Here is a 15,997-nt window from a genome sequence, read left to right on the forward strand (position 1 = left end):
AGGGATAAATGATCAATCTTTGTCAGAAAAATACTGAAAAATTTGAATTTCTCAGTGAAAAATTTATGAATCTATATATAATTGAAGTTTCATGTGAAAGAAAACATAAAAATCAATTAAATAGGTGAAAAGTAAATTTTACAAATCACTCTACATGACATGTATAGCTATAAATAATTATAATATAAATAATAATAAAATAGTTGTTTAAGTAATACCACACTCTGAAATACAAGAAGGTGAAGGTTCTCACACAAATATCTAGATAAATGTACTTACATGTACAAAATTATAAGTATTAAGATATATATATTCTGCAAATGTACAGTTAATCAACAGACTAAACCTTGTAAACATCTGAAACATGATGTTCCATAGATTGATTAATTATACTTTTTAATTTACAAATTTATGGGACCAAATAATAGTCTTATCATGCATTCTTGTCATTATAAATATTTATTTGTGGTTATTTAAAGGTCTCTTTCAAAACTTCATTCTAATTTTATGATGAGTTTAAAAATAACTTGCAGATTAATTACGGTTAAAAACAGGAGGGACTCTACTAAGTTTTCCTGACTAAATGATCAGCAGATAAATATTGACTGTTTACCATGGTATTATCGGGAGACTTGGATCGTTTAAAAATCTTTAAATAGAACTTAAAAGTCATGTCATTTTACATGAATGATCTAATATAACTTTATAAGTAGAGGTTAATAAATAACATCAATGTATTGTAATTAAAAAAATCTTGATTTTGAATCATCTTTAATTTGTATGTATTATAAAGTATACAATTTATGCAATCCTACATTTACATGTGCTAAGAACTGGAAAATAAGATTACTTGTTATACCTGATTTATTTGTACTTTACAACATGTGATCTGTGATCTGGATGGAAAATTTGCAGTCATTTTTTAATCAACAATGATCATTAACACCTCTGTGTCTATAAAATGAAAATCGATAGTTAGATGATGTTTGCTGCGCTGTAACAATGAGATAATTTGTCTTCGACTTTGTCATTACATGAAAGTTTACACTATTTATAGATCTATCACCTGTTATTGAATGTTATATTGTGATTTAGCAGTACATATAGTTTACATGTAAATGCATGTGGGATTGCGCTAACTGTGATCAAATTTCATCTTTTTGACGATATCTAGTTTCATCTTTTTGAAGAGAGTAATTTTAATAATTTGAGGTGCATATATATCAGTATATATCAAGAGGAATAATTTGTGTCATTTTTTGTGAATTTATAGATAATTGCATTTGAAGTTGTTAATGTTTTTCATTGAAGTACATATTTACAATATTGAATCAGCATTTTTTTTTTAAATGTTAAGTTGAATTAAAAAATATTTTAATCTAAATAGTTATGGTTAGTTGATCAACTATAAATAATTAATTTATTTTAAATGATATAAATAAGAAAGTTTACCTGCAAATATTTTTTTTAAACTTTTCACCATCAATATCAATTGGTTAAAAGATTTTGCCGGTGAATGAACGTAATATATACAAATGTTTTTTAAATACTTGTAAAACGCTAAATTTACCTTTTGAAATTTAATTCCAAAGTGACTATATCATAATCTACTACATTGTATCATTACAAAACTAATTGCACTATTGTGACGATTCTGTGCAGAAGCATCTGATACTGTTGAAGTTTGAGAAACGAAGAAAATCAATTATTGAAAAAAAAATTGAAATCATTGATTTATTTTTTTAATGTTGTTATTTTGAAACTTAAAATATTGGATAAAAATTACATTTATAAGGATACATGTACTGAATTATTCAGACTATATTGATGGAATACATCCACTGGAAGTAAAAAATGAAATGTAATAAAAACAACATCTTTGGTTTTGGATATTATCCAGAGCTGTAATATATGGCCATTCACTAGTAAAGTAAACGTTCATGTTGTAATAGTACAAAGGTAATCATAAAATTTATGAGGTGAAAGGACGAGAAGTTTAAAATTTTTAATAACTTAGAGATTTTATTGAATACCTAATGTGATACAAGTTTGTGGTTATATCCGATGTTTAGTTATTGAAAATTGTACTTCAAGAGAAAGTGACTTTCTGAATTATTGATTATTGTAACCTGACGTATTTTACAGTATATATATATATCTTATAAGCTTGATAAATATGATATTACAAAGGTAAAAGTGTAAGGAAATTCAGTACACATGAATGATATTCTAACTGGCTGATAATGTGTGTTTGTGCAGGAAAATACATTATAGAGGATTTTGATTTAACATAGGAATTTATATATTTTCAACTGTTACAAGATATGAGCGTTTTAAGTAGATGTTTGCAAATTTGTTAACATTTAGCTATAGACTGGGACCAACATTATAATTCCCAGATAAGGCAAGATATTAAAGGACTTACAATTTTTGTACATACATGTATGCATCGGATTACTTATTCTGGAGACTGATTTTAATTCTATTGAATTCACTTGAATATGAAATACTTGACTTTACATAGAAGTTTACCACAGCGACATAACCTTCTCTGGAAACAACATGACCCCACTGTAGATAAACATGCAGACATTGATAATATACCAATTGTTATATCATTGAAACAAATACAAGGATTAACTCACCCTTTTCAAATTAAGGTAAGCTAAATTTTCTGGGTGTTATTGTAAGTTAGAAACAAAACTCTACATATATCGTTATAATTAATAATTTTAAATTTATATTATTACATTAGATGTTTGTTTCATCAGAAATACTTTAATCTGATTGGCTAACTGCACATCATGCTTTATTCCTTAAGCAATTGCATTACTCAATAAAACTTATCATTCATGATAACAAATTGTCCCACAATAAAGTCCACAGGTGATTGAGATAAACAAAAGTATAATATATTGTGTTTTCATGATCATAGCTCAAAAATGTAATTATAAACTACAGTATTGAATGCTTCTTTTTGTAACTTTATACATGTTATAGGGTTGTAAAAGTGTTGACTCATTTTTACAACAACAACAACAACAACAACAACAACAATACTTTATTTTAAGAGGGTTACACAGTTAGCTATATAACTAATCTTCCCTGAGGCCCTCGTAATGAAAAATCAAACAAAACACAAACATATACTAGTACATTGCATACATACATTAGCATAAAAAGTCAAGTGTGATAATAATGTTCAATACAACTTGATAAAATGTGATGAAAAAATAAACATGATGACATGATCAGTTTTTTATATTATTTATACAGCTAGGTTGATTTCAATAAATGATCTGTTATTTTGTATTTTAAAGATGTTTAAATATGATTTTAGAATGAAGTGCTTCATACAAAATGTACTTCGGTCAACGCTTTATACCCCAATGAAGTTACAAATAGAAGCACTCAATTCTTAAATATACAGTATATTATAAAGTATACAAATATGATTATGTAATTTTTAGTTATGAGCCTTGTTCATGTTATGGTATTTAGATTAAAGTTACAAGTCTTCCAGACAAAGCTGACCATACATTCATATAGTATTTGATGTTTTGTTTGGATCATACATGTAGGTGTAATGGGTACATCTATATTTAGACCCTTTATGACTGTTATATATTTACTACTTAATCATTATTCACAATGAACAAATACATGTACATGTATATAGTAGTCAAAATGTGAAATATAGTAATCCATGCCTATGACATGTAGTCCAGCAGCTAAGTTCAATATTTTGGGACAATTGATCACTTTATGGTAAAAGCATGAAACTTTGCACAGTGATAGTTATGATGCTTATAAACATTTTTGGATATGGAGCCATCAAAACAAATTCCACAATGGCCGCCAATTTCAAAATGGCCGCCAACCGTCATGAAGCAGAGGACAAAAATATAGTATAATTTATCATTTGACAACTAAAACATAAAACTTTGCATATTGCTAGTTATGATGATTATTAATCTTTTCTGAATATGGAATAATAAAAAAAAATCCATAATGGCCGCCAATTTTAAAAATGTCTGCTAACAGTCACGAGGCAGAGTCCAAAAATATGGTATAATTTATCATTTGAAAATGAAAGCACAAAACTTTGCATATTGTTAGTAATGGTGCTTATTAATCTTTTATGTATATGGAACAATAAAAAATAATTCCATAATGGCCGACAAATTCAAAATGGCTGCCAAAAGTCATGAGGCAGAGTCCAAAAAATAGTATAATTGATCATTTGAAAATAAAAGCACAAAACTTTGCATATTGCTAGTTATGATGCTAATTAATCTTTTCTGAATATTGAACAATAAAAAATTGTTCCTTAATGGCCGACAAATTCAAAATGGCCTCCAAAAGTCTTATTATCAGAAACTATATCGTGTATATCTAGAAAGCTATTAACAATCAACAAATATTTGTGCTTTACAAAACTTTCAGGATGTCAGGTCATCAAATCTTTAATACATACTTTTTGTGTGTCTTTTTAACTTTTTCGATTCAAGCGTCACTGATATGTCATTTGTAGACGAAATACGCGTCTGCCATACAGAAGTTATCGACAAGGAATATATAAACCAATTAACGGTCATTAAGTTCTTACAAGATGGCTACTGAAACGATATTCAGGGTATCAAGTGTAGAATATGACAAACCGACTAAATCAAATAATATTAATTGGGCAAATTGCATCCTATGCCAAGAATTATATGCCCATTTGATTCTAAACGTCTCAATGTTGGTGCTGGTTATCAATCTTTAGCTGACAATATTAAGAAGTTTCATGAATTACGAGTGATGCCCGTAGGCATTAATGTGTGCATTGAAAACTTAGATGAGGGATCTGGAATAGCACTTCATTGACCAAAAGGCATGTTGGCACAAATCTTGCAACTTAAAACTGAACATGATAAAGTATAGAATAGAGCAGAAAATCGAACCTCATATGAGAGAATAGATAATAAAGCAACCACATCTAAAAGAAAACTAGACAAAGCCTTTCAGTTCAGTCCACCAGTAACCCGTCTGTGTGCTTTTTCTGTAATGAAAATGGTCAAGAAGCCCTTCATGGGTCCTCAACGTTTGGACAAGTTACACCTGTGAGAGAATGGGCAGTAAAATTAAATGACACATTGTTACTTGCAAAATTAAGTGCTGGTGATCTAATTGCACAGGAAGCAAAGTACCACTTTAAATGTTTAGTTTCCTTATATAATCGTGCATCTCGAATTGAAATGAAAAATGATAATGTCGAATCTAAGAAGGAAAGTCAAATCCATGGTATTGCATTTTCAGAACTAGTCTCTTTTATAAATGAAACAAGGTCATGCGATGAGACAATAAGTGTTTACAAGTTGTCAGATCTATGTAAACTTTATACGGGAAGAATAACTTTTCTAGGTGCAGATGTTTCATCTCGAGTTAATAGTACGCGACTAAAACACAGAATTGTATCTAATTTCCCTAACTTAGATGCTTACAAACAAGGCATTGAAAACATTCTTGCTTTAAAAGATGACATTGATGAGTCTGCTTAGAAGACTTTGATAATGACTTTGAAAAAAGCAGCTAGGTTTGTTCGTAAAGATATTTTCGCATCAAATTCGGAATTTAAAGGACCTTTCCAAAGGGATGTCAGGAAGCTTCTGTACCCCAATCATTGCTTTCTTTGGTCAGTATGATTCAGTTTGGACCCAACATTCAGGATCGTTCATATTCTCAGTCGACATTAACAATAGCACAACTTCTGATGTATAGTTGTACAAAGAAACTATTCAACCGTCACATGAAAGATCATGAACCTCCAGTTTGTGCTTATTTGGGAATCATGATCCACTGTAAGACTAGAAAACGTGATCTGGTAGATACTTTCTTTAAACGACCGAGTGTAAGAAATTTCTACTTCCATGGCCAATGATGCTTGTCTTCGTTATGTCCAAGAAAGTATTGTTTGCCCTACCAATCTAGTACAAAATGTATTTACTTCATATGCTGTAGACAACATTTATCACAATCAAAGCAGTATCTTGTTAAAAGATTCATTTTATGGTACAGGTATATCTTTATGCCAAAATATTTTAGAGGATGTTCAAGGCGATGTTCAAACATTTGACCAATCTGAACCTATGTTGAAATGCCAATCAAAGAGAGTGTTTCTTTTACTAGAGAGTTATTCAAATCTTCCACCAGCTGTACTAAGATTCAGTGAACCAGATATCCCATTAGTTGAAGGAGAACTTTCAATTGATATGTCCTTATTCCCAGCTGCATTAAAAGGGGAATTCAAATGGCTGAACAGCTGTGGATAGGATTTGGCACTGGAAAGAACTTCCGATATATTTCAATTTTATGGATTGTGCCTTGCTCTAGGACCATTGAAATTGAAAGTCTGTCCACTGTTCCATTCATTTATCGGTTGTGACACAGTATCAGCTTTTTCTGGGAAAGGTAATAAATCAGCTTGGGACACATGGTCCGTATATGAGGACTTGTCAGAAGCATTTCTGCAGGTTATTGAGAATCCAAATGAAGTGGAAATTTTAAAATGTTTAAAAGTAATAGAACAATATGTTGTGCTTTTGTATGATCTGTCTAGTACAGCTAATATGGTGAATGAGTTAAGAAAACAGTTATTCACGCTGAAGACAATCTGTTGTCACATGTATGTTAAATAGTTACTTGTGAGTTTTTCTTTATTTCTTATCTCATTTCTAAAAAAATACTCTTTGCACTGATTCTATACTGCACCCAAGAGAAAATAAATCTGGAATTCCACTGGAATCCCGGCTGGAATTTTGATGGGATTCCAAGTGGGATCCCACCTTATTCCACCGGGATAAAATTTCGGGAATCCCGCCAAAAGTCCGGGAATTCCGATGTATATCCCGGTTGAAATATACTGGGATCCCACTGGGATATAGTGGGATTTCAATTGGGATCCCACTGGGATAAAATTTCGGGATTCCCGCTGAAAAGTCGGAATCCCGCTGTAAATGTATTGGAATTAAATTTCGGGATTCCCGTAAAAGAAGTGGGATCCCGATGTAAATCCCAATGGAAATATACTGGGATTCCCGGGGAAAAAAGCAGGATCCCAAAAATAAATCCCAGTAGGTATACAAGTACCAATATTCAAATTGCACTGCCACTGGGATTCCTGGGTTATTCATGCAAAAGGATACATGTCATGTTCTCCTTTCTGATAATTAATTTGCTGTCTCTGTACTTCCAACTAGTATTGCTGAGTAAATTATGGTAACTGGAATATCTGCATGCAATCTGTTCCGTTGGCAGCTCCATTTGAAACTATCATTAAATCCCCTAAAAGTATCAAAATAATCCACAAAGAATCATTTGTTCAATACGTTTTGAAAGCAACAAATTAAATAGAAACTTAAACAGTAGATTGGAAGATAGTCCAAATAATTATGAAGTCTTGAAAGGCTGTTTATTTTTTTTGGCAAATTAATTACCCTCCCCCTTTTTTTATCCCCTGAAGATAAATAACTAGCGACTTACTATTTTCACCAAATAAACATACACACAACTGAATTTAATTTTTATATGCCTACTACTAGTTATGCCTGTTATGCGACAACAAGTTTATTCATTGTTTATGTTAAAAATAGATATTTTCAGTTTACACTTTCAGACTTTCTGATGTTGATTTGCTCAAATAAAAACCATAAAAATCATAATTCCCTAATAAATTATTTTTATAATCATTATAAACACATATACACATGTTAAATTAAATTATTAATGCACTTATCTGGAAATATCTGCATCTTTGGTCCTCCATCATCAGCGTAATCATATTTTGATGACGTTTTTACCAGTACACGAACGTCAAGGTGACAATCTCGCCCCAAATTATATCGGCCAGAAGTTGATCTTCTCCGTAACGGTATTATAAATAAATTAAGGGTATCGCAGTAAAGTATTATTTACGGGTCAGTTTTTACTAAATATAAGACAAAAATACTTTATTAATCGGCACATGGTAAATTTAGATAAGTTATAGTCCGCATAGGACAGTAATTTCTAGGGTCGAACTGTTCAGTACAATTGAAAACAAAGCACGCAGTGTTGATTTTTTACATAAGTTGAGAAACCAACGTTTTACGATGTCGTTCTATCTTATCATTGATGCCGGACGATAACTAATAGAAACGCACTTATGGGAACTTGGGGAACATCAGAAACGCCCAAGCTTGTCTGGCAAAACACCCGGCGTTGACATTTCTTGGACGCTCTGCCATTTTTATCGCGAAAATCTCGGCAATTTTTTTACTAATATAAATATCTGTCAAACTGAAAATTAAGTGACGCTTAAAAGTGATTGGCTTCACCTGACAGCTTTGGTGTCACACACATTGTTTATTAACACCAATAACCTGTACTTGATGTACATATGTATACACAAACAAAACACTTACATATTTTCAACAACATAATTATGGTTCATGCAATTTCCCGTTTTAACTAGACTTGGAAAGTTATCCCGATTGGGATCCCGGCTTTAAACAGTTCTGATTGGGATCCCAGCTTAAGACAGTTATCACGTTTGGGATCCCAGTGTCCGATATTTATCCCGTTTCGTCTATACTGAAATCCCGGCTTCAGACAGTTATCCCGAATGGGATCCCAGTTTCAGTTATTTATCCCGAATGGGATCCCGACTCCAGATGCTTATCTCAGCTAATCCCGACAATTTCACCGGGATTGTATTGGGATCCCGATGGATCCCGTTTTCGTTTTCTCTTGGGTGCATATGTTGGATTTTTTTTTCATTTCAGGAAAATTGTGAAATTTTATAAGGTGAACAATAAGAAATCGCCAAAGACGCCATTTTGAGTTGTATCGGCCATTTTTATTTCATAGTTAATGTCACCTATTACAATAAATAATAATATGTTTGTTTAAACGTGCTTGTATTGAAATAATTTATCCATTATTTGTTTTAATTATTTTTATACCATATTTAAAAACAAACGTCAAATTTTGACATGTTAAACAGCGCCATTTTGAATATTGCTGCCATTTTGAAAATATTATCTATGCACTCCGGTATTAATGATACATTGTAGGACTTTGTCGATATCAAATGATCAGTTTCATGGATTTGGTAACTTTCTATCTCACAATGATGGTGTATACATACGAATACTGTCAAATTTAGTCATTTTGATGCGCCATTTTGAATTTGGACGCCATTTTCATGATTTCTGTATTGTAAGGTTAAAAAAAATAATAATTGATATATCTTAATTGTATTTCCTTAAGTTTGTGATATCTTCTGAACTCATTAAAATTGGAATACTTCATCAAGTGAATTATGTTATACTTATGTCGGCCATCTTGAATTTGGCGGCCATATTGGATTTTTTTTTCGTTGCTCCATATCTGAATTTTTTCTATTCCCCTTAATCTTTCACTATGCCAAGTGTCATGCTTTTACCATAAAGTGATCAATTATTCTGATATCCGCTGGACTAATGTAAAATTGTATGAGAAAAAACATTTGAAAATATAGTTTTAAACTTTTTGACAGTAATGACAGTAATACCAGTCATTATATCTGGATTGATCAGCTGTTTTGCCAGTAAACTACACATGTATAGCTAAATCCTAATCTGTTAATTTATCATGGTTATAACAGAAAATATATTTATAAGTGGATGATAACTTTTTATTTGTTAATATGATTTTGACATATATTTACATTGTAAGTCTGGTTTGTGATCTCCATTTAAACAGGATAAAGTCTATATTGTATCTAAGTTTGAGTCTCACAGACCTTACTGTTTTGATGGTCTTCAGATGTAGCTCAGATATAATCATTGATCATTGTTAACATGGTTAATAATCATACGAAGTAGATCGATTGGTTAAAATTTATCTTTTTTAGTTTTTACCTAAACAAAAGCAATTTTTTTAGCATTTCTGTAAAACTATCTTGATTACAACTTGATTATAAGATGGCATTAAGTATTTGTAGTGTCAGATATCATAAATAGAGAGTATTCTTCAGTCACTCTTGGTTGCAAATTACCGGACTATAAGTTATTATCCAATATTTGTAACAATAGTTAAATTAGAGTATGTCATATAACGATATATGATACATGTATGTAAAAAAGGAAGATGTGGTATGATTGCCAATGAGACAACTGTCCACAAGAGACCAAAATGACACACACATTAACAACTATAGGTCACCGTACAGCCTTCAACAATGAGCAAAGCCCATACCGCATAGTCAGCTATAAAAGGCCTGAATAAGACAATGTTTACTTCAGTTGCTATAGACTTGTTATGTACGTGGTTATCAAATTGTATAGTAGAGTGGGGGGCCCATATTCGCTGGGGACACAATTTCGCCGTTTAATGATTTTGAGGTGTAAAAAGTTCTAAGGATGGCTGAAATGGAAGACATATATCGGTAAATGATATTATATAACAAATATGATTATTTTTCAAAACTGACACAAAATTGCGGCACCTACTAAAAAGGACAGAAAAACGGACAACAATTTCCTGAAGAAAAAACATGAATTCATGAAGTATTTCTAAGTAATTCTTTGACTGAATGCCCTTAATTTCAGTTCTTAACACCTTTGAAAAGTCTGCTATCAATCTATAATGAAATTGAGTTGATCAATGTTGTTTAAAGCTGTGGTTAATTGGTTCTAAATAGATGTGTAAAAAGGGCGAATATGTGTCCCCCTTTGACAAAAAATTAGGAAATTTCGAACACCCTTTAATCTCTTTTCAGATGATTATATTCAAACAAACAGGTTTTCAAGCTTGAGAATATTTTGCATTTGAAGTTGTCTTTATATAGAAATATCAGTATACTTCAAAAACATTTAGACCTGAACATAAACTGTAGAAACATGAGAAAACATGAAAAGATGTGGCGAAAATGAGCACCCCACTAGTACTCTACACATAAAGATTTTATACTGTTGGTATTTGGTAAAAAATGATAGCTATCTCACAGACAGTTTGCAATCTTATCACTTCTTTTATTTTTAATGACCATGAACAATGATGCCTCATCTTGGGTTACACTTTATTTTAAAGTTTATTATCATAAGAAGGATGGTTAACAAGTGCTGTATATTATATATTGTAGATTAGGTGAATAAAAAACAAATTGAAGACAATCTAATTAAAATTAAATCTCCACACTCTTTCAGATTTAATTTGAATAAGATTGAATTTAACATGTTTCAGAGGAAAGATTTTAGTACAGATCTTACAATTGTCACTATCTGATGTTTTTGTTTAATTTTGAGAATATTATTTAAAAAAAATATTAATTGATGACTATAAAACTAATATTATAAAGTTTGTGCCCTTGATTGGAATAAAAATTATATACTTAATATACTTATAAAGTCTTCTATGATCATGATGATTGACACCTGTATTTTTATTAACAGCTTGATGTTGGTAAACAGCCAGAAAATCAAATAAGAGTTAGCCTGTATGATGCCACCTACAAGAACTTCCTGGGACGACAGTGGCTGGGTCCACTCACTACAGCTCAAGGTGGAGGGGAAAATAAACCCAGGTTAAAGTACAATCAGGTAGGTATACATTGTAGGTAGGGACTTTATACCCTACTGAAATTGAGTTGGAGATTTACAAATAATAAACAAACAAATTTACATCATGTTTTAATCAAATGCAATTTGTTTGTGATTCATTTATTCTTTTTAAAAGCATGCTGTCAAAAAACTGAAAAAAGTATTTATATGAGATAAAAGCTTATACAATAGTTTTATATATTGCCAAATGTAGATTATGGTGGTACATTGTGAAAATATCAGGGGGGAGGGAGACAAATTAACAACTATACTACTGTATGAAATACGTTTTTCAAACAAATTATGAAAAACCTCTTGAAATAAGTTTAGGATTATATAAGTTTTGAAATATGTTTGAAATAAATATTGAACATGTTGAATATGTTTTTTTATATCAACAGAATGTATATTTCCACACCTCCATCAACAGTATAGGGGTCATGGCCATCGTAGAGGTCATCTCAATAACGATGGACCAGAATGGCAACACCAAGTACCACCCCTGTGGCTGGACAATTGTCAGGATATTCAAAACAGATGAGGAACTGCCTGATTCTTCCAGATCTAGTACAGTTCCTGTACAAAAGTAAGATAAAAGAACTTTGCAATTATAAATGAAGAAAATTTATTATTCAGTTAACATGGTTAAGGCAAATGTTGGAAGCTTGAAAAAAAATTCCAATAACTAAAAGTTAAGAAAACAAAATTTAATTATAAGAAATAATGATTGAAATTTGCTTGTGATTTAAAAGATTTTTTTAATAATTTGTATACTTATTTGTCTCTAAGGACTACTAATGATCAAGCTTAATCAGAGAAAATGGAAGAATCCTGGTACCTTTGATAACTATTATACATTATTGATTTGTTAAATTGTGTTTTATTTATAATTAACTACAGAGTGAGTTCCATTAGAAAGGAATCCTTTGAGGATATCTACATTTGAAAGGAAATTAGTTTTCAAATTAGTTAAAAAGTTATGAAATCAGTCATTCGAAACCGAAAGTGTTTTTTTTTTTAACTGATTTATGTTTCTTTTAACCATGTTTAAAGTACATTATTGGATCATTTGATGCCGAAAATACATTAAAAGTAAAACAAATGTATTTTAATTTCTTTTAAAATGAATAGCTAAAAGTTTACACTAAATCACATTTGTAAAAATGCTATATTTTGGGACAAAAAAGTGGTATAACTGGGCTTACTAATTAGCACAATCTGCTTTTAAAAACTGTTTTGGTTAACAAAAATTCTGAAGCAAGACAAATGCATGTTTTTTTTCTCTGTAAGAAATGTTATTAATTCTTTAAGTAATTTATTACTTTATTCAGGTGTGATTATGTGTTAACACTTATTTTTTCTTGTTGTTCTTCTGTCTCAATGACAGTTGTCTCCACATCTCCTCTTACTCTTTATTGGAACAAAACTATTTTTGAAATTCATTCCATTTTAGATTTGATTGGAATTGATGCTTCATGAGCTCTTACTAAATATTACAAATGAATATAGAAATTGATACTGATTGTCTATCTTTAACATTAAGATTGGAAATTGGGAATGTGTCAAAGAGACAAAAACACAACCTAAGAGCAGAAAACAGCTGTAGGCCATCAGGGGGTCTCTTCAATGCAGCTAGAAAATCCCTCACTCAGAGACAAGTTTCAGCTGGCCCTAAAAATAATGTTTACTAATTGAGTCTAATTCAGTGATAAAGGATGTCATACTAAACTCCGAAATATATAAAAGAAACTAAATTTTGAAATCATACAAGACATACAAAGGCCAGATTCTCCTGACTATATCACTGATATCAATAGAAATATTTTTGCATTGTCTATGAATTTTTAATAATTTCATACATATCATTTTCACAAAGCAGCATAATTTTCTTTTCATTTGCAATTTCAATGACTGTAAAATAAATAATCTTCAGATTAAAATAAAATAAAATTTCAAAACTATACAATTACTTACTGTGAATTCATTTATTTTTGTGGTTAAAGGAAAACTTATATGTTTGTGGATGTTTAATTTTGTGGATTTGCAGAGTTCTGTATATTTAGAAAAATTGTCATCTATGAAACATTTTATTTTGTGGTGTAGCTGAACCCACGAAATCCATAAAAATTGGTATCCAATGATTAATGATAAATCCACAGTAGATTTTAAACCCATTTCATAACTATATTATTATTTATAAATAAATTATTATGAAAGTATACAGATATTTTAAAAAATTTGATTGTAACAGGAAAATTGGAATCCATATGAATAAAAGGAGTCGTATGGTAAATGTCAATATATATGACAGCAATTAAGCAATAAAAGCAACAGAGATACACATAAAGAAAAACATCACATGTATTTCCAGGAGATGGAATTCAATTACCTTTTATCAGTGTCCCCCTGGCTGTTTTAGGGCTGGGGTATTCGGTGCTATCACATTTCAGAGTTGTGCTAATGAACAGTCCGCAGGGTCTGTATTAGGGCTGCTGTATTCAGCGTTATCACATTTCAGAGTTGTGCTAATGGACAGTCCGCAGCTGTATCAAATCAAATTTATATTTTATTTTATAGGATTCAGATGTACTATGGTTCACCAAGAGCTTTGTATTTTATGGAGGAACCATTAGAAGGTAATATTAACTAAATCAATACAAACAAATGTAGTCTCTATTCTGTACTTCATGGTACATGTTTACAAGCCGATAATAAGCCCACAGAGCAAAATAAAAAAAGTAAGTGTATGTGCTTTGGTTCTCGGTGACTAGTTGTCAAACTTTAATCCAACTATAACATGTATAACTCTTTATTTGTATGCCCCTTAGCCTACAACTAAGAAGCTGGGTCTGACAGTGTTCATTTTGGATAAGCAATTTTTTACTGAATAATGATTTTTTTTCTAATTTCTGTACTTGCCCCTTACTTTTCTGTCAATTTTGAATAGTTTTTGTACACAAATTATTGCATTTTAATTTTTATTTGTTGTGTTCAACATTTAAAATATGCTACTTTTGATCACCTCACCTTTCAATTCATAGTTGGAGATCAACTTTTACAATGAGTCTAAAAACAAAGGACATTTGTGTTAAACTGATACATCCAGTTGTATGAAAAAATAAACCTTTGATTATCTTTACCATAAAACATAAAGTTTGAAAGACCAACTGAAATTCTTATTTGATATATATATTATATTTTTCAGAAAACAATTTATTGAAGGAAGTACCAGATTGTTTTCTACATTGTACAATAGCCACACACAAAGCCATGTTGTATGCCATGACTGTTATGCCTGAGAACGTTATTGTGGGTAACAATGATATTATACCGGGGCTCCAGGATGGCAACACTCCAGGTAGGTTTTTTGTCGAACCTACTCCATTGATGATTTTGTGTCAAAAGTGAATGTCTACATTTATGTATTGTCTACAATAATTAGAATTCAGAGATCAAAAAAATTCTGTTACTTTCAACATTGTTTCCTTAACTTGGAGGGTTTTGAGGGATATAATTTTTAATAGTTAGACCAACATAAATTTACTACATGAACTTAATTTCTCTTGGTAAATATGAATAATTCCATTATTATACCTATGTATATTAACAGGGAAGGACAGATTGAAGAAAGCCAAGCTACACAGACAGGTTCTATGTACTATAGAAGCATTAAACATACATCTCCCACCATCTGTCGAGAAGTTTGAGGATGAGTTATGTGCCCTTCTCAGTGAAGATAGAAGACACAGAGAAAATCGTCAAACAGGAACTAATGTTTCCATTGTAGAAAGGAGACTTTTGGTAATACTTCGTTTCTTATTCCACATGAAATATGGGGACAAATAGACATTTTAAAATGTGTGACATCAAATTTTGGATTAGATTATCACGATTTCAAATACTGTGAAAGTACTTTTAATTGTGGGGTACCAATTTTTGTGGTTTTCGTGGATGACTTTATCCACGAATTTAAGTGTTCAATGAAATAAAACAACCATTGTACAAATCAAGACATAGAAAGATCCCCATGAAGGTTTTACTACTGATATGTTCTAGAGAATATATTGAATAACCTCGAATATGAGAATACTTTAATAGCAGCCACAGCACTACAACTCAACTGCATGCAGGAGTTTACCCATTTTATAGCCTCAATAAAACATAGCAATATTTTCTGAGTTGAGATATACTGAAAACCTCGTATTTTTGTATGAGTGACTATAAATACCCATACAAATTTTGTTAACACTGATCTTATTTATTAATATCATGTTACAATGCATGCACTGTTTCTCTTAATTTACAAAAAAATTTCTTGAGAAAATATTCTTTTAAGAAGAGTTTTGTGTTTTGCCTTTTAATCAGTCAAATTCTGTTTTAAAATACTGCTAAGA

At 30.8% G+C, this 15,997-nt stretch overlaps 1 protein-coding gene across 7 annotated transcripts in view; it reads left to right on the forward strand.

Annotated features, from left to right (window-relative positions):
* The first annotated feature begins 12,000 nt into the window (after positions 1 to 12,000).
* The window catches only part of LOC134693165 (nephrocystin-4-like), a 33,191-nt gene continuing 29,194 nt past the window's right edge, over positions 12,001 to 15,997 (forward strand). For all 7 annotated transcript variants that reach the window (XM_063553879.1, XM_063553880.1, XM_063553887.1 and 4 more), the window contains exons 1-4: positions 12,001 to 12,189; positions 14,181 to 14,239; positions 14,809 to 14,961; positions 15,214 to 15,404. In XM_063553879.1, the coding sequence (XP_063409949.1) occupies positions 12,044 to 12,189; positions 14,181 to 14,239; positions 14,809 to 14,961; positions 15,214 to 15,404 (549 nt within the window). In that variant the 5' untranslated portion in view covers positions 12,001 to 12,043. The remainder of the gene's footprint in view (positions 12,190 to 14,180; positions 14,240 to 14,808; positions 14,962 to 15,213; positions 15,405 to 15,997) is intronic.

This window comes from Mytilus trossulus, chromosome 12 (assembly GCF_036588685.1).
Source record: "Mytilus trossulus isolate FHL-02 chromosome 12, PNRI_Mtr1.1.1.hap1, whole genome shotgun sequence".
NCBI lineage: Eukaryota > Metazoa > Mollusca > Bivalvia > Mytilida > Mytilidae > Mytilus > Mytilus trossulus.